The sequence below is a fragment of the Colias croceus genome, chromosome 21 (assembly GCF_905220415.1).
Source record: "Colias croceus chromosome 21, ilColCroc2.1".
NCBI classification, from domain to species: domain Eukaryota; kingdom Metazoa; phylum Arthropoda; class Insecta; order Lepidoptera; family Pieridae; genus Colias; species Colias croceus.
Genome location: NC_059557.1, coordinates 5,486,775 through 5,514,094, shown reverse-complemented (window position 1 = coordinate 5,514,094; position 27,320 = coordinate 5,486,775). Strand labels below are relative to the sequence as shown.

Here is a 27,320-nt window from a genome sequence, read left to right as displayed (position 1 = left end):
ACCAAACATTGAGAGAAAATAAAATTTAAAGGAATATCTAATAGGTACCTTTAAAATGTTCTACTAAATTTCATCCGAATTACAAATATCGAAATCTTGAATTGCACAGTTTCTCCAGAAACCTTGTTTAATGTAAATAAGACACAGTATCAAATGTACACGCAAAATGATGTACCTACCTACCTGTATAGGTATTGTTATAATCTTATCTTAATCTTAATCTTAATATATATAAATCTCGTGTCACAATGTTTGTCCTCAATGGACTCCTAAACCACTTAACCGATTGTAATAAAATTCGCACACCATGAGCAGTTCGATCCAACTTGAGAGATGGGATAGTTTAAATCTCAAATCGTTGTAGAGAAAGCGGGCGAAGCAGCGGGCGGTAGCCGGTAAGCTATCTTAATATATATAAATCTCGTGCCACAATGTTTGTCCTCAATGGACTCCTAAACCACTTAACCGATTATAATAAAATTCGCACACCATGTGCAGTTCGATCCAACTTGAGAGATAGGATAGTTTAAATCTCAAATCGTTTTAGAGAAAGCGGGCGAAGCCGCGGGCGGTTAGCTAGTAAAACATAAATATAAACATTCAGTCTAACTGAGGTTTTCTTTAAATAGGTTATTGGCATCAATTACATCAATACACTTGTCAGTAACTATGTTATTGAGTAAAATAATGAGATTAAGTCAATCTTCTTACATGTCTGTAATGTCTACATAATACATACATTACACGCATTGCTTATAACTTATATTTAATACTCTTACGTATATTTATTTGACTGTACATACTTGTATATGTGGATTGACTCGTATTTGAATCTAATGTTAAATGACGCGTTTAGTTCTTAAAATATGGAACAGTTAGTACATTTTTTGCATTAAGTTAATTCATTAATTACAATACGACTCTAGGTATTCTTTTTTCAAATTGATCTTAACAACATATAATTTAAGCATCCTTTAATAAATGATATACCAAAACTTTAACATTAGTTTACTTTAACTAGGTACTCTTCATCACACCCCATACCACTATTCGTCCTTCACAGGAATCAAACCCACTTACATCAAACAAGCAAGCACAATACCCACTGCAGCAATGCACCAAAACCTCTCAATGTGTCAATCCAAACGTAATTACCTACACATAGACGAGTGGTCAAGCGCGCTCCGGTCGACGGAACCGCCCGCGCCGCGGCCGTATCAATGCCAAAGCCAAGGCTCTGCGATTGACAAGGCTCTTACGTAAACGGTTGGATTTTAAGGTATGAATTGAAACACAAATCTAGATTACGTAAATTGAAATTTAATAAAATTAGGGAATACTCTAACTGGCAAGTCTAGGGAATACTCTAAATACAGGCATGGTATTATATGGTATGGTATGGTATAAAGATGATCAGATTTTAAATTTTTTGTATATACCAAATTTTGTAAAGATCCTGTGAGTTGTTTTTGAATAAGAATATCACAGCTTTCTTAAAAACTTTTTCTTTTTATTAGGATGAAGTAAAAAACATACATCCACATATTTTTACAAAAATTCACGACATTCAATACATACAATTTAATTAATATTAAATTTAGTACATAGTAGGAAGAAATAATAAGATAATATCATTTCGCAATATTACCAGACTTGAATACATCGAGTATCATATGAAGCCATCGAATTGTATGCTTCATCTTCTACACATGATCTGAGTCCATCTGAGTCGAGGATAAAATCTTTTCCTTTCTGGGCATATAAGAAGTTTCCATTTTCAAAGAAAACTTTTTAACTTAACAGACTTATTGATAGGAAAAGACATAAGTAGGTGTATAAAATGAATTGTGCAAATCAACCAAAACCATACCATAGATATAATTCTCAATAATAATAATTATTCATAATTACAATGGATGTTATCTTCAAGATGACAATACGCGCTAAATGCTCATTCCAACCGAATACTCAAGTCACAAAAAGTAACATTGAATACAACAGAAAACTTTTTGCTAAACTAGTTTTTATATTATCATTGCCAATGCATTCAAACAAACGGGTTGCTTATCTTACTTTACTCGTTTATTATCTGTGTAAATGCTTTGAAATGTTAACTTCAGTAGTCTTATGGACTAATTATTAGTCCATAAGACTACTGTATTAATTAATAAAACTAGCAGATATCCAATTTTACAAGGCAAGGCAAGGCAAGGAGAGAATTAAAATTTTGCGTTTAACGGGAAAAATCGATTTTATACATATATTTTCTGTACAGATTATATGTTGGATGGTATCTTTAAATCATTTATATTTAAAATATTGTTCAACCGCGTTTAAAGGGAATATCTTAAGGCCTGCCGATTTCCATGATAAATTTTAAAATATAGAATCTAAATCCAACTATTCCATCTCCATTTACATTTTTCAGTCACAATTCAAATCATCAATTAATACGCAATTGCCTACATTGCAATTACACTAAGATAAAGTAAACGTACGATAGATAATCACCATAATCAGACTGATCCACAATTGCTAACAAATAACAATTGTACAGCACTATTCAGATCGCGTATCTAAACATCAACACATCACTCAAAATCGCATCGCTCCCAATACCTATTGCTAAATGCTAATTTTGGTTAATACACCTTTGCAGTTTGCACTATTCATTATACGAATCTGCCCGAAAACACCAAGTTTCAATTCACCAATATTAACAATTTACGATTAACACATTAGATACGAATAAATTTACATTTACAACATATAGGTGTCAAACATAGAAATGCGTTTATTGGAACGAGTTAGCGCTTATGAGAAAGAAAAACAAATTCACTTAAATGTCTTATTACCAAATTGATCTTCTTCTTATATTCCAATTTCACAAAGAAACCAATATTCCTTAATAACACATAACAATAAATCGGAAAAATCATGTCTCAGATTCAATCACATAAAAATATTTACATGTCTATTGTATTCATTATTCGACGAGAATAAATGAAACCTTATTGTGCCATTATCTAAATGTTTAACCAAAACCACGTTCATTCAACTTTCCAACCCAAACATATACCTATCTACAATACAATTTGTATTTCAATCAAACTTCCAAGAGTCGCTATTTTTAGCGGCAAATCTTCTCACTTGTATCGGCACATGAAATATTCAATTTAATTCATATAAATCTAATAATATCACGAAACAACGACACGTGATATATTTGTACACGAGGATCCTCCATCGTCTACGCAGGCGGCCGACGTCACGTGTTTTTCATTCATACGATTAAATTTAGCGGAGGTAATCATTAAACGATAAAGTATTAGTAAATTAACTACGTATTTATATATTAGGTAACTATGGCCTCATTCATTAATAGCGACCCGCTCTAGTTGTTTCATTTCGTCTAAAGAAAACATTTGACTAAAGAAGACATTTGCTCCTATTGATTAAAGGAATTTCAGTTCTTATGCAATGAATTATCCTACCGTCTTCTACTCTGATTTTTTTATTATCCTGGCAACTTAAAATACACTACTATATACAAATTTCTAGGAACAAAGATTATCAAATCGAGACCACCTTGGCAACAGCACAACAGGCATCAGTGACGTCACATTCGAACGGAATGTCACTTATAGACGGCGCGGGCGTTTATAAGTCATCCCTCAGCTGCCCTTCCATTTACCATTAGGGAGCTTTTTCACCAGTAATGTGGTTTGCTTGTGTGTTCTGTGTTTGCTTTTGTGTGCCACCCATATCGCTTCATTTTGTTTGAAGCGATGTTGAATATTTACAAACACATTCCTCGCTATACATCCTCGCACAATATTGGTGGAAAAGCACCATTTATAGGGCACACGGCACTTCACAATCACTTAAACAGGCGAGATTCTGTCTCGCGGCCCCTCAGCACAAGATTTATGTGTTTCTGACAAACCATCCGTCGGTGGTATCGTGAGGATAAATCAAAAAGTTAACGTCGCCCGTAATGTTATGTGTAATAGTAATGATTTTATCAATATATTCTAATCTTTTTTATTAAAATAATCTATTTTTTTTTATTACAATAACTTCACTTCACACTTTATAATGTGTCTTTTAACAAGTCTTTTAAAAACCATAGTATGTACTTCCAATTGACTTTGGGCTCAATACCGTTCAATTACAAAAAAAGCTCAAATAAAATTTTCTAAAGGAGAATGGCAAACTCCCATAGGACTCTGGGCCTGATCGTTACACTGATGATTTATGGGTGATTAAATAGATAAAAATATACAGACTCTATGAATATAATAATTATAGATCTTTTTTATGGGATAGCAGAGATATTGGGATATTGATTAAGATCAATTTTGAATATAACTTTACTAAGGCCCTTCTGCCATTAGCTACGATACTTCTAGAATACGATACTCGCGTAGAATACTACTTAGATATTTGCTGGCTACCCGATGCTCGCATATTATGCGACTGAAAAATGACTAAATTCAACATTATTGTGCCTCGTTTTTGTGGACCGACGTTATAATAATAATAATTCATTTATTTATTGCAACAACAGTTCCGTCGTTATGTCGAGCAATCAGCAATTCCAGTGACGAAGAAGCTCTTGCAGTTTTTCTTTTTTATATAAATAGAAGACGCCAACGTAAGAGTAAAAAGTACTGGATTCATCCATAAATTGAAAGAAACATAAATTGTAGAGTTTTTGTAGCCGAACGAGAACTACAACATGATGATTAGATATTTTTATCTTTCTAACGAAGAGATACGCGCGAGAGTCGAGACGCGATGCAAAAGCGACCGACACGGTGAGTGAGTCATCTGAACGTAGCCCTAGTGCTATACTAGTCGCGGACGTGTAGGATACCAGTTATAGCGTAGTGTGCGAGCCTACATAAAAATGTATGTGAGATACTCCGCGGCGACTAGTCTCCGAGACTTGCAGGATACTTGAATCGCCTATGCGTATCGTAATGGGAGAAGGGCCTAAAACTTCACTCAAATGTCAAACAACAAACATAAATTATTTATTATGGGTATTGCGCGCGCGCGACAAGCTAACAGCAGCTCTGTACTTAAAAATTGTTAAAAATAGTATTTCTGCAAGTTCATAGATTCAAAGTGATTAATCTCTAAGTATATGGTCCAAATCATCGGCAAATATATTTTTCTATTATATTGACAAGTGTTTAAGTTATAAATAAGTGAAAGAAAAAAAAAATCTTTCGACGACAAGTGGAATGTAAACAGTGATGGAACAGTGAAATCTTTTAAAAGTTACAAACTGTTTCGAAAAACTATAGTGATCTGAAGTGTAGTAATAAATTAACAAATTATAACAAAAGTTGAGTGTAAGAAGTGCAGCAGTAAATACGCAGTGTTTCTTTGTTCTCAATGACCGGTTAACCTTGAGAATTCATAACGGTTTTATTGAAGCTTCTTATAATCAATATTTTCAAACGATAAGATATAGCTCTCGTAGCTCAATTGATCCGGCGTTGGACTGTAGTATAAAGCTTTGAGGCACCGAGTTCAAATCACTTAGAGACAATTAATTCAATACTTTTTTTTTTTTTTTCCTTTTCTTTTTCTTTTTTTACATTCGTGCTGTCGTTTATTAATGGAATAAAAACAGACGGACAGAAGAGAGAAAGATTTTTTAAGATTTTAGAACACGGAACATTTAGAAATGATTTGCCCAGCATGTAATAACACCGTAAACTCCTGTGAAGAAATAAAATGTGCCTTTTGTTGCGAGTCTTATCACTACACGTGCGTCAATATAGCTTCTGATCGATACAAAGAACATTACTCTAAAACAGATAGAAGTTGGAAATGTCCTTTGTGTACAAATGTGAACAGTAATCGACGTAAGGATGACACAACACCTATTCAGCCTGCCCAGTCATCTCCGCCTCTTTTGACCAAAAATAAGGGGAATCGCAAGAGACGAAGGATAGAAGAACGAAATGCTAAACCTTCACCTACAAAACAGATTGTGCAGTCACCTTCCTCTGCAAATGAAAACAATGACCAAAGTTTGATCCAGTCGGATAGTGAATGCTCAATCCCATACGATAAATTCGGATCACTGCTGGACAACAAGATGGAAAAATTTAAAACATCACTTATGCAAGATATAGTTTCGCACGTGAGAAATGAAATAAGTAAAGTCATCGACTCATTGAAAGATGACCTTACCAGGTCCATAGAATTCTTAGCTGAAGAGCAAAACAGCCTCAAACAGGATCTAATAGCTGCCAAAGATAAAATAAAGGAACTAGAGAAAGATAAATTCGATCTTACTAACAATATTAAAACAATAGAACGGCGCTTAGACACATTGGACAAGGCCTCGAGGAGTTGTAACGTGGAAATTCAATGTGTACCCCAAAAAAAGGAAGAAAGCTTACCTTCACTCGTCAAAAAAATCTGTGATACAGTTGGGTTTCAAATTCAAGAAAATAATATTTACTCGGTCAGAAGAGTGGCCAAACTTAATCCGACTTCACCGCGTCCTAGAAGTATAATCTTGACTTTACAGAGTGAGCGCGACCGAGATATGCTGTTGTCTGCTTATAAAAGGTTCAATAAAGGAAAGAACATATGTGATACTCTTAATTCAAACCATCTAATGATCCCAGGAGAGAAGCATCGTATCTACTTGTCTGAGCACTCATCTCCAACGTGTAAAATGTTGCATGCGGAGGCCAGAAAGCTCTCAAAACAATTTAAATATAAATATGTCTGGGTTCGTAATGATAAAGTTTATATGAGGAAGGATGACAATGCAATAGCGATATACATTAAAGACACGAGCAGTTTTGATAAGCTAAATAAGACGACAACTTAATTTAATAGAAAACGGTACATACTTAACACATAGGTAAATTTACACTCTAAATTATGGATATCTTCTACCAAAATGTTAATAGAATTCGGTCAAAAACTAATGAAATATATATGAACATACTTAACTCCAATTTTGATATAATATGTCTCACTGAAACCAATTTAAATGATAGCGTTTTTGATAGTGAACTCGTAGACAGTAGATACAGTATATACCGAAGGGATCGTCAATCCTCTTGCTCGGTTAAAAGGGATGGGGGGGGAGTACTTGTTGCTATTAATAAAAATATTAACGTCAATAGACTTTACTCATGGGAAACAAAGTTTGAGGACATTTGGCTTAAAATTGAATATAATAAAACATCAAAATTAAAATTCTATTTATGTGTCTGTTACCTTCCCCCACACCTTACTTGTGAGGACTTGAGTGCGTTTTACGACCATATTCAATTAATAACGCTAAATAAAATAAATAACGATCACGTTTTGGTTGTAGGAGACTTCAATACTCCCAGTCTTACCTGGTCCCACTCACCTAGTCGATCCCACATCTTAACACCTTCTTTGCCTACTGACCTGAAATCGAAATTGCTAACTGAACATATCTCTCTCTGCAATATGAACCAGTTCAATCATGTTCTTAATAAATCAGATAGACTGCTTGATCTAGTACTAGGAACATTCGACGCCGTAAGTGTTACAGAAACTAACCCCATATCTCGTCTGGATCTATACCATCCATCCTTATGCATAAAATTAAATGTTGACCATCAATGTCCTAAAAGACTCAAGCGATCAATAACCAAGCGACTGAACTATAATAAATGTGACTACCAGAAAATAAAATCGCACCTTCACCAAATAGACTGGGTTGCAGAATTATCAAAATCTGTGAATGTTGATGTAGCAGTGGAAAAATTTTACAACACTTTGCTTGAGGTAATTAAAAAGTATACCCCCCTTACTTCTATCTCTAAAAGTAATCATCCCGTATGGTTTTCTCCTGCTCTCATAAATTGCCTTAGAGAAAAGTATAAGTACCATAAGCTATTTAAAAAATACGCCAATCCGCGCGATTACGATACTTTTGCCTTACTGCGGACGAGAGCTAAATCTCTAATGAAAATTTGCTACACTGCCTTTGTTACATCCATAGAGAACGAGATAGGTTCTAACATAAAAGCCTTCTGGAGGTTTGTGAATTCAAAGAAGGATACTACTACGTTCCCTAACATTATGAAATTCCAGGATCTGATGGCATCTGGCAGTCAAGAAATATGTGATCTTCTGGCCAAGTATTTTAGCTCTGTGTACGAGGAGTCGGAGACAAATATCGACACAGATTTAGGTACCAGTGTTACTACAGATTGTCTTCAGGAGATCACACTGACAGATAACGAAGTCAGATTAAAATTGAAACAGTTAGATCCTAACAAAGGCATGGGCCCAGATGGTATTCCTGCAAAACTATTTAAAACGTGTGCAGTGGAACTTTGTAAACCTCTCCGAATAATATACAACATGTCATTGAAGACTGGAATTTTCCCTAATGAATGGAAAAAAGCGCATGTGGTTCCTATACATAAGTCGGGTGATCGCTCTGACTGTGCAAATTACCGACCTATCAGTCTTTTATCGACAACAGCCAAGGTGTTTGAATCACTTGTCTACGACCAAATCTATAGTCATATAAAATCTCTAATTTCCGATAATCAACACGGATTTGTCAGGGGGAGATCGACCATCAGTAATCTCCTTATTTTCAAAAACTACATTTGCTCCTCATTTGCTAAACGCGGTCAAGTCGACTGCATCTATACCGACTTTAAAAAGGCATTTGATAAGGTCCATCACGAAGTTCTTTGCAACAAAATATCTTCATTTGGCATACACGGAAACCTTTTTCGCTGGATAAAGTCGTACTTAACGAAACGAAGTCAGATAGTTGTGATTGGTGGTCATAAATCCTCACCTTTTTTTGCCTATTCTGGAGTACCGCAAGGTTCTCATTTAGGTCCCTTATTTTTCATAATGTTTATTAACGACCTTGCTCAAACCCTCAACTGTCCTTGCTTACTTTATGCTGATGACCTAAAGATTTTTAACACTATTGTATCTACAGATGACTGTCATAAACTACAAACGGACCTCAATACTTTACTGCAATGGTGCAAGAACAATAGAATGTTTCTCAACCTTGATAAATGTTTTAGTATATCTTTCACCAATAAAAGTAAAAATATTATGAATTTTCAATACAAATTAAATGATCATGTTTTACAAAATAAATGCGTTGCTAAAGATTTAGGTATACTTTTTGACCAAAAACTGTCATACCGTGACCACTATGATCAGATGATTGGAAAAGCGCTCCGTATATTGGGTTTTATTTCTAGATTTTCAAAGGAATTTCTCAGACCATCTACATTTATTTACCTTTATAATACTCTGGTACGCACGAATCTGGAATATGGGTCAATCATTTGGTCACCTTACTACCACATTCATAATGACCGTATCGAGAGAGTACAGAAAAAAGCACTTCGATTGGTAAACTACAGATTTAACGCAGGAGACAAAATATCCTATGAAGATAAATTGGAGATGTTTAAGGTCACGAAACTTTCAACGCGCCGACAGTACCAGGATCTTATATTTCTTCATCATATTATACACTTTCATATTGACTGTCCAACTCTGCTCTCACTTCTTAATTTTAACATAAAACCTAATCCCAGACACCCTTCTCTCTTCTGCATAAATGTTTTAAAAAATAATACTTCTTTCTATAATCCCATGGTCCGTATGTGTCGCCTGTATAATGATTTGACTTCGCGTAAGCCTAACACAGAACTTGACGTATTTGATCCAAAACTGGGTAAATTTAAAAATCAAGTCAAAACCGTGCTCAAGTTCTATGATAATTTAAAATTTAAAATTTAACTTTCATAGTTCTGTTTATTAGACATAATTTATTGTTATTTAACTACTGTGATGAAATGTAATGAACTTTATGTGATTGTATGTAATGTAGGTATTTATTGACTTAACTGTATTTTATATTTTATGTGATTGAATGTAATGTAGGTATTTATTGAATTAACTGTATTTTATGTGATTGAATGTAATGTAGGTACTTATTGACTTAACTATATTTTATGTGATTGTATGTAATGTAGGTATTTATTGACTTAACTGTATTTTATGTGATTGAATGTAACGTAGGTATTTGAAATGAAATGAAATGAAATGAATCTATGAATTGTGCTAAATAATATAATTTTTAATATATTTTTTTTTAACCTCAATTGTGCTGTGTACACACAATTTGGCTGGCATTTTACCGCAACATGATTGTGATTAAACTTGTGTATAATTAGTCAAAATTGTCAGCTGTGATGTGTACCTATTTAAATAAATAAATAAATAAATAAATAAACAAATCACTCATCACTGACACAATTATGATTAATAATTTGACATTTTACTAATGGCCAGCTACCTAAATAAAAATGTTACCTATAATTATTATTGATTAAGTAAAACATGTTTTTATTTTATAGAATGATCTAAATAAATTAAGATATTATGTGTTAAAAATAAGTTAAGTTTTGCTTCTGATTTATAAAGCATTTGAATTCAATAAAATTAAAAATAAAATATAGACATTCATTCGTATTAATCGATTTATTCGACTTTTTTACTCCTGACAACACTGACAATCTCTGCTTGATAAGACCGGTAGTCATAGAAATCTAAATAACAATGCCGGTAGTGAACACATTATCTTTTTTTTCAAAGATTTGTTTTCCCATAGAATCAGAAGTAAATATTTTACCAAGAATTACTAAAAATAACATAATGAATTTTAAATATATTATGATTTCTGTAACAGTTAGGCCCAGTTTCGCCATTCTCCTTTAATTTTTGTACGAAGTACGTCATCAATCATCGCAGGTTTATACAACCAAGTTGTCAAGCTTATCTTGAGGAAAATGTTAATTATTGCATTTAATATACCAACCCAACCTATGTAGGTACATACAATTTTTTCATAAATTTCTTTCCCTTATTATCAACAAAAAACGACATAATAATATTATATTGATTGAACCGTACCATATTTAATATTTGCAATTACTATGCCATCGATGCAATTAAAAAGAGCCAAAAATACAAAACTAACCTAACCTAATGAACGGGAACACCGCTGACGTTTCAAGTGTCATTGAACACCTCTACATAAAAACCTGTTTTTAGTGCCAATCTATCAGATGCCACAAAAACAAACACTGAAAGTGTTACACATTCGGAGTTGCCGTTTAACTGAATAAGTACCTTATAAAACTTTTATAAATCTGAACCTCCATACATCCTGCCTGATAATCATTTCATCATACTTGAAAAAAAAATTGCCACTTTCCGACGGATTTCGATTTAATAGTTGGCCAAAAAGGTAAAGGTCTATATCTTATTAGGCTCTATACACTGTAAGCATGCTTGAGAAATTCAGTTGTTCGAATTAAAACCGAATAGACTACCAACCGTACGGACCAAACTGAATTCCTTCTCACGGGTCGTACGGTATTGACGCGCGCGCACGTCGCAAAGGTCAAAAGCTATTTGTCTCTTTCCCCATTCGGCTTAATGAACGTGAACGAACGAGAGGAGCGTATGCAAATGACTGTCCACATAAAAAATAAAACGAATAGCCAACTTACTGTGGCGACTCGCCGTGATTGATTAGATGCACCTTTTTTTTGTTGGAGACCTTTAAGCCTCTGTCGAATAAAGTGCGAATAGAGCGAACTGTGAATATATTTTTATGAATAACACGACTAGTGTGGTCTTTTTCACACTGCACCGTGCACGCTTATTCATGTCGAATACGAGCATAATAACTAATAAGACAATTTAAACTTTTGCAACAAAACAGTGATTATGTTTAACAAAACCCTATTGAGTATAATTAATAAGATGTTATGTTACCTATTTAAACTGTTTTTTTTTAATAATTCCCATAAAAAGTAGATAGAGTTGACTGAAACTTTGGTCACAACAATCTCCCATGAATCTTAACGATACAAAAACTCTGAGCAAATTTTTTTAATGTTTAAATTAAATTCAATGCACAGTTCTGTCACAGTTGAACAACAATCGTTCCGTGGCCGTTAGCGTTGCGACACAGCCGTCAGAACAATAGCTACTCTCACTGAAAACTGGAAACTAATAAATAGCTCGTAATCGTAAACAGTGGATGTCCGCTCGTAAATTTCAATACTAAACGCGACACGTTGAGATAATACAAGATTATTATGTTTGGCAACAAAGTTCGCGGGTTGCGCGTTATTGCTTATTAAAACTGACGAGCGGCTGTAACTCTTTTTCGCTATAAACGGTATGTAGTGTATTGAAGTGTCCGACTTGGAGATATGTAATTAATCATGTTATTATCTCTGACTGTATTTAATGACGTCATACAAATATATCTAGTGATTCATGTGATCTATCACAACAAAAATTATACGACAATATTCATCAAAATTCGTCAAGCTTTTGTATTTAGCGATTAATTCTCAAACGGATAGCAAAAATTTTCACATGAACATAATGCAGAAAGGACGTACGATGAAGTCACTTTTGTGTGGGAGCAAGAACATTTACGGCTAACTAACTAACTTCAAGACTAAAGCACAATAATTATACGCGATCAAAACGCGAAATCACAATAAAATGCAAGTGAATCACACAACCGTATTTAACGTGAAAAACATTGAGGTTAAGAGCGAAATAAAATAATGAAGAGATGTAGGTATAAATTAGTTTACATGACCACTGTTTACGTTCGCAGTTCACGGCCGCACGACGCCGCGGCTGATTACCATACGACCGTCTCGCTCTGACATAAGGTAAAAATCGATAATGCGTATCATTGTCCCTTTCGCACATTGATTTACAGTCTAGGAGTTTAACAGCGCTACTTGTGCGTGTACCGCGTAGTCCATTTATAGAGGAGACTATAAAATAATTACGCTAACCTTCCATTTAATTACGTTTAAGTAAACATCACATTAATTGTCCAGACAAAATGTGCCATTACGTATGGGATCGAGATAATGCAGTACAGATAGACATATTACTTTATTTTATTTGTTATTTGTTCGACAAATATCAACAAATCGTAGTACAGTTTTTCACTGTAATATATTATACATCATAACAATCATATAAAATGGAAAATGAAAAGCCACAACAGCATAACTTAATAAGACCCATAATACCTTAATAATCTAGTAAACAGATACATAAACTCATAGACCAATAATCGGTTCGCACATATTCATGCGTACCTAATTAAAAAGCAAAAAAAAAACTAGATAGAAAATGATAAACTTTCACGTAATTGATGGTAGCTGTGCGAATGTATAGTAACTAATTATGCAGAGTGCAACACAGTCGGTTGTGTTGGCGGTGCACACGCGCGCTAGGTGACCACGATATATGGGGCCAAAGGAACAATTAATTTATTCTTATTTCATTAAATTACTTACCAAAAAAATTTTAAATAAGTACGAAATAAATAATATCATCTTAATAAAAAAGAAAGTAATGTGATTTAAATTATATGCAATTCTTTATGATTACCGCTTTCCAAATTAATCAATTACGAGAAACTCGTCAATCCTACAAAATAACTTCGAGTATGTGCACCTCAAGCACTTAATCAATCATACAATTTATATACAGGTAAGTACCTACATGGCTACATGAAATAATGTTGCTTATACTACATACTTTGCAAATTGCAATGCGGATAATCAGTTTCGTTGGAAAAAACATATCTTAGTGCATATTTATCTTTTCGATAAATTGGAACTCGACAAACATATTTCTCATCATTTTCGAATTAAATAAACCACTCTACTTAGCATTAAACGACATTCAATTATTTCTACTCATTATGTCACCAAAATCATAATCTAAAACAACAGTCCCACATAATCCGTCAATCATGGTCACCCAGCGTCGTCTAATGTTATGTATGTACGAGTGTGCTCCACCAGTGAAGAACAAAGGGCTTGAAACATGCGGCAGAAATTAACGTTTCTTTTGTACACCTATGATAAAACTATAAAGCATTTGTAATGAGTCGCTAAGCTTTATTATGACATTGTTCGCGTCTTGTGGCAACATTTTCATTTTAAATTTAAACGGTTGGAAGGAAATTTTGCAGAAGTCACTTTTGAATTAAATTAAGGCTCGATTTCTCATGTTTAAACTTTTCATGAATTATTTTATATTAACTATACGATAAAATATATCGAGTGATTTTACAGCTATAGTTACTATTCCAGATAAAACATCCAAGTATTAAACATATAACATCGCCATCGACTACAGTTACGTACTACATAATTCGTTTTTCTAACCATCTTCATATAGAAAAGCGACAAGAAACTAACGCCCAAGTCTTAAACATTGATCTATTAAAAGGGACAGTACCGATAAACAATTTAGGTTGTCTGAATAATTTACTAACCAAAGACTTAGGAGCATTATATGCGATAGTATAAAAGGGTTTCTAGAGAATCTAATTCAAACTTTCGTTGTTAGCAGTTGATTTAATATATTACTAGCTTTCGCGCAATATCAATCTTAACAAATTAACTAAAATTGTCCTCTTGAATGACTCTATCTATGAAAAAAACGCACCATAAAGCTTATCGTACTTTTGAAGTACCTAGTATGCAATATGCATATATATGACAATCAACACACGGCGCGAAGCAAATTTGTTTTATATTATTATTAATTAATGATATAAGCCATATTATGTTTTGTTTTAACAGAGGTGACATGATCAATGACAAAACCCCCTTAAAAAAAAGATTACAAAAATATATATAAAGAGTTTACTCACCGACTCGACTCCAGCATCATTTTGTGTGGCCTGCAATATGAAACACTACGTTAAAACTACGCAAAATAAACAAAACACAACAGGTAAAGAAATACAGAGTTTTTAGTGAAGCGAGATATGTGTGAGACGTCGCATGAAAAGCTTTTAGATGTGAAAGTGTAGGCATGATATTTTATTATCCGCTAATGCTACATCTACGTCGTGTTTAATACAAATTCGTATTTTTTTGTCAGAACAATGTTTAACAAAGAAACTCGATATAAAATAAAGACTATGAATTAGTGTAACGTCGATTCATTAGAACGTAGATCTTATTAAAACCGAATAATTAAATTACTAATAGGAGCTAGCTACTTAAAATCTTATAAAATACTAGCAGTAATCACGAATACAATTTTGTACATCTACAATTAAAAACTTAATAAAATTAGAATCAGTATTTTTACAATAGGTACATAATTCATATAAGGCTGCGTACACATAAGACGAATAAAAATTTCAAGTAATGTTTCAAAAAGTTATAAAAACTCTTTTGATAACAATTACATTTTCCATCTATGCTGTTTGCTGTTATAAACTCGAAGGTCTGTCCATCTGTATGCTTATTCAAGCGTAACATAAACACTAAATGCATTTTGATGTTCTTTTTGTATAAAAAAATAACATGAGCGCAATATTTCCTACCACAATTTTAATTTTTTGCCATTCATTGCATATAGTCCAACCTACTACACTCCTTATCTTTGATAGATTGAGGTATTACAATTTCTTAACCTAAGCATAATGGTAGAGCGAACCTATAAGATTTCAATTTAAATCATTTAGGGATGATCAAATCAAAAAACAAAAGAAAACGGTACTTGCGCACACTCCATAATTTTTGCCTATACGTTGTATTATGACAATAAAGATTTTTATTTTATTTAGGGCTGATTTTGCAATCCTTGATGAAAACTTATCCGTCCAATAAAGTATTACACTATATTATTAAAATGTCACCTGTAAACTTTCAAATGCAAGTAATTAGAATATATTTTTGAAATGGTAGTTTAATACGTTATTCAACGAATAAGTTTTAACCAAGGATTGAAAAATAAGCCCTAATAATCATGAAATAAAACCCGCAAGTAATAAACGGTAGGTAAACACCTATTTAAGCCTAGGGCATCACACGTGGTCCAGGTCTATAGGACATCTCGGATCCACACCGTGTTATTACGCGTAGCTTCAGGGTACAACACTCAACCCTTTCGTATACCGCGAAACAATTATTGAAATCATTCCAATTTCGATGCAACTCCTTTATTCTGATCAATCGATGGTTTTAAACTGTGCAATTTAATTCAAACTAATGGTTTATTCAAAACGCAGTTTTTCAAAATATTAAATAAACGATTGCCTTTTCGAGGTCGGGTATTATTTAATAGTATCTATTCTTTTTAATTCGGTGATATAGTTTTTGCATTTTTCAACAATCATGACACTAACTACGATATTAGAATCAATCAAATCTGTCCTCTTCATAAAATTTGTGATGACATTTCTTTCATTTTGTTCCATATTGTTAACACGATTAATTTATCCTACAGAACTATAGTATCTCAGATTCATATTGAAATATTGTACTTATTGTACTAAAATATTGTTATTATTAGGGACTTAAAGAACGGCAAACACAACAATCGTAGGCACACAAACATTATATAATACGGTCTACTTTCACTAGCGCTACATTACTCTAATAATACACAAATAGTGGCTAAATATCATAACGCCACTTTTATAGCGACATTATTATGAAAGCTCAAGCCTTCATAAAACTGACTAGTTTTACCCACTAGGTTTTGCTTGCGTAAAATTGTTTTTGATACATAGAAAGCCACCGGATATTGAGGGGTGTAAAATGGTTTTAGTGAGACCTTGTAGTAATAAAGATTTCAATCTAGACTTATTTCAATTTAGCTCTATTACCACTACATTAAAAAGATTATGGATGCGATGTTTATTTTGTTAAGGTAGATTTGTGTTTTAATAGCATACCTATAGGATAGTAATTTTTACTTATTAGTTAACTCATTTAACAAGTAACATTCAAAATTAAACTGCATCGAGAGAATCACGCATCAATAAAGAACTAAAGAACTGCACCTTCCGAATTCTTCTTAAAACATAGCTATACAAACATTTGTCCTGTAATTTACAGTTCGTTGTACCCTGATTAGGCTCGTTAGGTGCAGCTTGTAATAGCATAACCAACAACTAATCGTCCCCATACAGCGTCTATCAATGAACTCCAGTTAACAACTGTCTGCAGTTCCACCGCAGCTCTGACGGGCCGCGGTCGAGTGACCGGACTATCTGTCAGATTAACAGATTCCGTTATCTGCCTGTCGTCAACATTGACAAGCAACTCCCAAATTGTTTAACTCTTTCATTGTCCTGTGACGGTCTTCTCAAAAGCTTTTTATGGGAAATGAACAATTGCAACATTTGACATTGTTTAGGCACATAGAAAAGCAAAAAACAGTAAGTGTAATAAATACTACTAAAAACAGGTGCTATAATAAAGACAATGGCGAACCTTGCTTTGATATTTTTAAACAATCGAAGAAAGAAACATATCTGTGAAAAATGGTAGAAATAAAAAAGCTTAAAACTGTATATACTTATCCCCGAATAGTGTTGTGACTTTGTGAGCGTGCGAGCAAACCTTATCTTATTTCTGAACAATGATTAGCCCTCTTATTTTCGATGTAATATTATGTAATGTTATAGATAATTAGATAAATGAAAAAAAATGTCTGTATCATATATACATTCGCGATTATTATGAACATGTTAAGCAATAAATGAAACAATTCACATTTGAATTATAACTAATATCGCATCACATTGCACCGGAAAATTTGCCACTTACTTAACTTTATTTGTAATTTCCTCTACAACAGTGGGACAGGTTTAACGAATATCTAATAGCATCTCAAAGTCACAAGTACACTTAAAAGGAAGCGTTTCAATCAACTTTTTATTAAGTATAAAAAGTCGATCTTCTTTAATTGCAAGGAAAATGATACGTTTGACGTGACTTCAATTAAATACCTCGTTAAAAGAAAATCCTTGATTGGCTGCCCCTGCCAACACCACTGTACTAGTTGCAGTTTCAATTATATCATACGTTTAATTATTTTAATCGAAAAGTACGTTTATGCCATGGATAATAATAAACAGTTTCGTGAAACACGATTGACTTTCACGCATTAGTTCGATCGAGATTAGATACGCTTGGGGTTTTATAAGCGCACACAAGGAATAGATAGTGGTTTAAAATTAATTAATCCTTTAAGACTTAAGCCTCAGATTAATATTGCTCGATATAATTAACGTGTAGAAACGATGCGATGTGGAGAAATGAAACCTAACAACGTTCATACAATAGATTCTACCTACTGTCAGTAGTATGGGTTTGAATTTTGTAATAACATTATTACACATAATATTGCACAACTCCTGCAACAATGTAAAAACGCATCACGTAATATTTTAAAGTTATCTAGATTTACCAAAATTTCTTAATAAAATCAATACTGAAACCTCAAACATTGAAATGCTTGCATAAAATAAGGCTTATTAAAAAAGTGCTTTTTAATCGCTAAAGTTTAACAAAAACAATGATAACAATTTGACCTAAAAATAGTATCTATAAAGAAATTGTATTCGTACATAAAAATAGACATATATCAATCCTCCATCCAATAAAATTGACAACCATTACATATATGTATTAATGATATCGAAATCGTTAATAAGCGCACCAAAGAAAATTGATAGTGATTGTGCACTATCGTGAGTGTTAAGTTGATAGCGTTGATAAGAGATATCAGCTGATAACGTGATGCCGCGGGCCTTGATACGGTGCCAATGACCTAGTCGACCTTGATGTGTTGCTAATTCATTGGTCCTTGACTAAAGGATTTGCGGCAGTGTGGGGGCGCGGAACGCGCAGTGGATAGGGTGTTGAAAACTAAAGACATTATAATGTATTTATGAAGAATTTCTATTTATACTATAATATTATCAAGAAGTAACGCTTGTGAGTCACATACTCACAAGCGTTACTTCTTATATAATATTGAATGCGGTAATATCTAGATTTGTAGAATTTATCATCGATGTTTAGTTTATAACATTAATTTATACGATATAATAAATTGTAATGCAACGACTCAAAGACTGATCAGTCTTTAGGTGAGATCAGCAAACGATCAACAAATCAAACCTCACATCTACCGAATCAAGATTCAATAAACTATCGCTAGGTACACTACGCTTACAATGATCTTCACACATTCACGATATTGCGATAACGCGAGGATTGAACAAGCTGATAGGCGCTTTATAAACAACTCATTATAAATTCGAAGAAAAGATGTACCTACACTAATTCTTTAAAATTTCTTAAAAAACATTTACGAATCGTGTACAACCACCCTAACAAACACGGCGCTACGGCGAGTACACACGATACCTTATAACGCGTATTACACACGATATACGCACCTATTTATTCTGTGCCATAAGCATGTAAGTGTTAACAAGTCATAAGGCTGTTAACACATGAACCGAAAGTTTTCCATAAGCACGTTCATTGTGACATGAACTACAAGGACGTTGGTAACGAGCCCCGCACCGCACGATCGCTTCAAGAACGATAAGATAACGCTTATCTACGCTAACGTCTCGTTTCCACGCGAGACCTTTAATTGAGAATAAATCACGCACTTTCTATACGAATGTGACTATTGACAATTAATACTAATACTCAAAGAGATTGATAAAAAAACGAAACACCTACCCCGCAGCCCGCTCATACCATTAACACATAAAACTTATAAATTTGACAATCCAAGAAGCTCCAGTCATTCTGAAAGTAAGACAAGATGATTTTTTTACTTTTCTTTAAAGTGTTATATTATTTAATTATTCTGAGACCACCCTTCACGTTCAGTAGATAATCGATAAACAATTGGAAATGATGATCAAAATCGTTGTATCCAGTGGAAAGACATGCTCGAACAGACCAAAAAAAAAGTATAGAAACGCCGCTTTTTCTCAAGCTTAATAAATCACATAAGTATTAATTCCTTGTAACTAAACAATACGCACATAATACGTGTCCGGTAACATTCAACATCGGAGCAGGTAAATTTGCAATAGCACGAATATTTTTCGGTGCTTCGTACAAAAAACTTTAAGGCCAACAATTGGCCATTTAAAATCAAATTTACAAGTGAAATAAAGTTTAATTTTCATCGACGACACGTCAAATTTATTTCGTATTACGTTTTGAACTCTATTCGTGATCGACATAAATATCAAATTGCTGTAGCGTCCCGATGGGACTACGATCATCGGGTACTACTAAGGTTGGCGTGTAAAAAAATACCTGAATGGTAAATTAAAGGAAACAAAAGATAGGTTTTTATGTTAATCCTTCGAATATCAATAGTTTCCCGGTAGAGATTAAATATTGAACGAGAAATATACCGCTCGGAGCGGTTTGCATTCGACTCTTAAATAGAGATGAGGTTTAGACAACCGTTTGTTATGTTAACAATAAAATAGGTGATAATATCGCGAATTGTGTATAAGCAATAAGCATATAATGTCAATCGTTTATCAATTTACAACGTTGATAAATTGTTTGATATCTTAGCATCTCGATTCTCGAGTTATTCACGCCCTTCAAGATATGATACTTATTAATAGATTATTGTTACAAAATGGACTTTAGTTATGAAACAAACGTGACGTTAAATACGTGACGTAAAAGTTACCAAAGTAAGTATAACGAATTATAAAAAACCGAAAATATTAAATTTATTTTGCATTGCTAAGTAATTGATAATGAATGACTAACTAGGTTCTCTTTAATGAAAAAGAGTGCAGCATCGGCAGAGTATATATTCTATGGCATCGATCTTTTTCTCTAACTTACCACTACCATCTTCCTTTCTCCATATAAATCTAAAAACCTAAAACAAGCAATAAATAACCGTTCACACAAAACATAACATCGATATTGACACGGGATCGAAGTAATTTCGGAAATCGGAACACAAAACGTCGGCAAAGTGCGTTATAATTTCCGCCTGATGAATTGATCCGATGTCTATATTTAGAGGGCAATAATAAAAATTCCATTGGAATTTACGAGAACTCCCTATCACAATTTAGATATTAAAATACAAAATGAACGTGATGTTTCTTAAAGAAGTTAAGGTACATATTATAATTTCATTAAGCCTTATTGTAGGACCTAAGATGCACAAATTAATACCAATGTAAATACATCCGACCTATTTTTATAATAAGGACAACGTTTTTTGCTGACGTGTTTATATACTCGACAAGATGATGCTGACATTTATCCGATAATCCAATAAAATTGCAATCGATTCGGTTATACATACCTATGTTTCTATAACTATACCTACGCAAAGTGTATATAACTATGTGTTTACATATTTACAATATATACATACAAGAACTTATCATACGAACAAATCTCTGTTTTTCAAGTTAATGCACACAATATGTTACCTATTGTAATTAACTGGCATCACATATTACCTATGTCTCAAATCAACAAGGCCACCTTTCTAAAATCAGTGTCATAAAAAAGATTTACACGAACCTCGAGTCACAAGTAAACATTTTAAGGCAGAGCCAAAACCACAATGAGAGACAAATAACCTCATAAAAACAAACGCATTTATACTTTGCACCTGGCACCGACTATTTGCGGAAAATATTGATGATCAATAAATGCTGTTTTATTGCGTACACCGTAAATGCAAAGTTTTAATATAATATAGGTATTATAAATGAAAGCGAGTTAGATTTTCTAAGCCTCTATACTTCACCCCTATAATAATTTCACTCATCACATTTTGTCGATAAACAACATTTAATAGATGATCACATTAGCATTTAAAGATTTATATAACTTAAAGAACTAAACGGAAAAAAATATTTTATAGCTTACTGCATTACTGAAATAACAAAAAAATATAAAGAAACAACTTACTTAAGAAGAAACCTACCTACCGTGTTTATTTTATTGAGTACAAGATTTAGACGCAACTTCACCCATTCATAGCATAATATTTACGGCATGTTGACCCTAAAATGATTTATGAAGCGAATTTAGTTAATGTCAACAAAGCCTGAACGTTAATAACTTTTGGAGACTAATTAGTATTAGACGGAGACTTAACAAAAACAACCATATTTCGTCAACATCAAAAGATATTTTGGTGGAAAATTTTCTACTTTCGCTAATAACCAAATACTAAATGGTTCTTGTTGCTTTGTCACCTTTATTCCACGTATAATAATGGGAATAGTTTGATAACGAATAAATTATAATAATAAAACTATTTTAACTTGTAACTGCTCTACACATTGTAGTTGTTTGAAAACTTTAATTCCCCTTTCTTTGAAGGATGTCCATAAAAATTCAACTTAGCCTACTGGTTATAAAATTTACTATTTTATGATTCCCAACATTAGGTATTCAAATCTTCAGTTACGTCTTTGAAACACGTGTGCAAGTTATTATACTTTTGAACTTATGTTGCAGTGCTTTAACGATTCTTACATGGAATGATATGATAATAAAATAATTGTTATATTACATGTATCTCATTCCTAGAACTTCTCTTCTTTTGTAGTAGGTACTTATTTTCTTTTCCCTCTTTGTTCTGATAGTCGGAGTCGAACCGAAGAATTTCTTACAAAGTATGAAGAAAGAACGGTAGGAAATGTTCTGTAACCTATATAGACTTAATACTTCAATTTCATTCAGTAGCTCATCCGACTAAACATTATGCCACTAAAATGCTTAACTATTAACTGTTATTTCCCAACTTCTCAAGCTTCACTAGCAATGTTAACGAATTTCAGATACAACTAGAGTGAGCGAGTAAATATGAATACACCAGCACATAAACAACTTAATCCCTCCCGAAAAGCATTAAACCGCAACCGTCGTGCATTAAATAAAAGTGCGCTCGCAAAAACAAATAAAATAAACAAGGAGGCGAAACACTTAAGTTCTTTGAAGGGTTTTTATAAAAACAGTGCGGAATGTCGTCGAGGACGGCCGAGATACATCAGCTCATTAGCAAGGCAGGCGAAATGCAGCCCCCACCGCTGAGATCCATCCTCCACGCGCATTCAAAGCGCTCAACTATTTTAGACAATTATTATTCACGTAACCCCGTTTTAAGGACCGCCTTTCAGACTTAATTAGGGCTTAATTTTTTTATTTGACTTTCCTTCTGAAGATTTATGAAGTGTAAGAGAGGGATGGTTTGATGATGCGTTCTCTAATTTAACACATTTCTTTTTTCTTTTATAATTGGCATAAAAAGTTATATTTTACATTTTTTTATATTATGGATGCGTACCTAATTATAATTAACAATTAAATAATACAATTAAATTCGAAAACTATTCTACTGGATGTGGATATAGGCGCTAATAGACTAATGTAGTTAGTAGCTAATTAGCAAGTTATCTTTTTGTTCTTTGTTACTTTCCTATCAGTATGTGCTATAAGAATAGAACACATGAAGTGACAGTTTATCTGTGACCACTGTACTCGCCTCATCAAGAAGTATTCAACTAGTCACTATCGTCTTTTTCCCAAGCAATCAATCATTCCGAACCTCCCAACATCTTACTATGTTATCTGCACCCACTACTTACGTTAATCTCCCTTAACATTCTAGTCTGTTGGCTGGAGCCTCTTCAAAGGCCTCCAATCCCCAACCTCCATGCGCCGCGTCTCGCAGAAGCGCTCTCACCAACTTTGCTAATTTCATATCCGTCTAGTGATCATCACCGTCGATTAGCATCTTCTCTATGAATTTAATTGCTTTGATGTTTACGCAGCGCTTGCTCCGTGATAGCGATATCATATTTATACGTGACTTTTGTGGAATATTTGTGTGTTGTACGCGTATATGTTTTTATTTGAACACGATCCATGTATTAGAATATTCAAGTACCATTTAGACGATCTCCTCCTTGGTACGGTGGTTTGTTATTTTATTTGAAGTAAACTTACCTATTACTTAGTGTAAATTGATTTAAATGATTATCTCATGACTCTTATCAATCCTAAGATTTAGGTACTAAGATTGTCGAGTACGTCATGCAATACACACCGATCTTTATTATGATTAATTATCGTCATTGTTTATTCCCAAATCTTCCATTACATAACGCAACTAGGTACTCGAAACTAGACCAATCAGGACTTATTACATACACATTACCACCGTACCGAGCCCACTCAAAGCCGGCGTAGACCAAAACAATTTGATAGGCAGTCTGGTCGACAAAACAAATGAAAATTGTGTACGTACCTACACTAACAGTTAACCAAAGTCATCGGAGCCGTGACCTCGGGCAGGAAACGCGCAAGGTCACGTCGAGAAGGTGAGTACGCTTAACAACGGCTATCTAATTAATATTCGCATAATTTCCAATTCAATACGGCCACAAAACATGAATAAAAATGCGTCGCATTGTATTCGTGTCCGCCCTCGTCTCGTGATTCCGATTCAATCAAATGCTACGATCGAATGTTTGTTATTTTCACGCTGAATTAGATGTCGATTTTATTTTTACTTTCTTACTATAAATGTTAGTGGATTTCATTGAAGTCTTATATTTGGATTCATTAACTAAGATAAACTTGGAAATATTTCTGTTAACCAAAAGTTTTCACATTTCAGGGTCAATGTTCAGGAATTCATTCTTTAAATCAGATATAACATTTAACGGGGCTGACTGTTGACCTAATGATAATGTACATTCATATTAACTTTGTCATTTGATACCTGTAAAAGGCACAAGATGAGACTCGCGCACACCGCAGGCGGAAGTAACATAACCTCAGAAGACCACCTACATTTAATTAACCTAATCCATTTCCATCGGTCTCTAAACACGAATGTATTAATACGAATAAATCCACCAGCCACCAATAAGCCCCACATTAGATAGTGAGCAAATAAAACAACAGAATCGCCACGACCCTTTTAACATATTTAGTTGAAACTGAGATCTTAATGGCTCCGTCGATTTGTTTGTACGAATCGACTTATTTAAACACTAACGATATTTTCGTGCCAAAAATAAATGAACGCAATCTTGTCTTTGGAAGCGAATGAATATACAAATTGTGCTTATTATTCGTTGTGATAATGTAAATCTTAAATGTTCAGAGTTGCATTCGTTAATTGGTCAGTTAATCTTTGCATATTTTTACCTTAAAAGTATTAAACTGTATGTTATGCATGTTAAATAAGTAAAATTATAAAAAAAAAATACGAATAGGTAAACGAAATTAATCCTTGTTCACTAATGCCACTACTAAATTCTACCTTTTGTATTTATTCCCTGCAACGTTTGTAGTTTTATATTATTGCTCAGATTATTTAAATGTCAATACATTTCCGACGCATTGTCCTGCCCAAGTTTATTAAAATATCTTTATATGAACAATAAATATTTGTGTCGTTTCATCGGAATTAACATAATTCATTTGAACTGAACTGTTTGTGCCCAATTACCGATTTTGATAATTCTTTAACAAAAAGAAATCTATATATACTTCTTGAATGACTTGTTAATAAACTTTACACTTAAATAACACTGTAAATAAATTGCGTTTCTAATCCACATTCACATCATAAACCTTTCAACATTTTATATTTTTCTATAACATTGTAATTCAACGGGCGACTCTACAATTGATAGATTACAAACATACAATCACATAGATATCGATAAATAAACAAAATCTTAGGTCAGTACCGATTAGGATAGGTTAGTAATGTTTATTATTATTTACATATTATGTATCATGACCTACTTGACTTGCATTAGTGCAATTACATAAACAAAAAGCAAATGAGCCGAATAGCAGTAAGCAGTTTTAATTTCGCTTACCAAACATTCGTTTGAATGTCAATATTGTTTATTTAGTATTTGAATAAAAATGCTACTGGTATAACTTACTTCGCAGTGTTTGAGAAGAGTTAGAAGCATATTAGTAATATTAAAAACTTGAACAGCTATTTTCTATAATATAAAAATTGCTTATAACACTCTCATAACCTATCCAAAAACAACAGTGCAACAGGTCAGGAGATTATTAATCCATTTAAATATAAGGCACAAATTAAGTAATAAAAAAATAAAAAATAAAAATCATTTATTGAACAAGGTTCCTTACATCATAATATAGACCCCAGAATCCCAATATAGCTTTCGCTGTTTCAGGACTCTGTGCCTTCCCGATACATTACATCAGAATAGTTCAATAGTAATTAGTTACAAAAGAAAATTTTTACTTAATGTTGATAAATAAAATCTCTAACTTCCAGTACTTATTTACGTCGGCAATTTTGAATCAAATCTTTCACATTTCAAAACCCAGTTTGCTATTTTAATATAAGTACAGCCTACATCTATCTAAAGCTTTTCCTTAATACATCTAAGCTTCTGACCGCAATCGCTAACCAAACTATACAAAGTCCTTCAAAAGAGACCCACGAAACTTATTCCGAGTCAATCCCATCAAGTATCCAATCTCCATAATAATTACTTTGTTCGAATTATTATCTTAATTCAAACTCAATATACATATAGTATTCATTTAATTTAATCTTATAATATAAAAAATTAATCGCAAAATGTGTTGGTAAGCGCATAACTCGAGAACAACTGAACCGATTTCGCTAATTCTTTTTTTATAACATTTCTAGAAGTACGAGGATTGTTCTTATGGAGAGAAAACGTAAAAATATACCACGGGCGAAGCCGGGGCGGACCGCTAGTAAGAAATAAAGAAAGATAGGTTCGATAAATTTTAAACACGAGAGTAAAATTCATTGCGAAAGCAACAAAATAATGCAATATTCATATTATCATCATGTAGCAAAAACGTGTCGTGTTTTATATACCTTTAAGCGGAGTTTTTCAATTTCTAGGAACTCGGAAAGTTTCATAATGCGAGCAAAAAGAATTATTGTATCTATTTACTACTGGTATAATAAAATAACGTTTATATGATTTATATTATATGATACTTTGTTCTGAAATGAAATATTATTGTTTTGTCCATTTATCGCGAAAGGCTGTGTAGAAAAAAAAGACGGGTTGCACTCTGGGAGTGCCGGCAGAAGTGAAAACTTGATTATTAACTTTCAGCATGTTTGATATAATTTGGAATGGTATCCGTCTTACGCATGGAATATAAGGGCTAAAAAAATCCGTCTTACGCTTTTTCGATCAGGCCACGTGTCCTGACGCGAGTTTAAGATTTTATACCCAACGCCGCTAGAGAAGTTTTCACTTCAAAAAATATAATTATTTTGAAAGCAGATGAAGTTGCGTAGGTTCAGCTATTTATCTAATAATTAGCTTACCGCCCGCGGCTTCGCCCGCTTTTTTTAAA

At 33.2% G+C, this 27,320-nt stretch overlaps 1 protein-coding gene across 1 annotated transcript in view; it reads right to left on the bottom strand.

Moving 5' to 3' along the window:
* Positions 1-27,320, bottom strand: part of LOC123701157 — a 171,193-nt gene that overhangs the window by 81,979 nt on the left and 61,894 nt on the right. Inside the window, exon 2 of the mRNA XM_045648553.1 lies at positions 14,786-14,815. Within this exon, the coding sequence (XP_045504509.1) occupies positions 14,786-14,815 (30 nt within the window). The remainder of the gene's footprint in view (positions 1-14,785; positions 14,816-27,320) is intronic.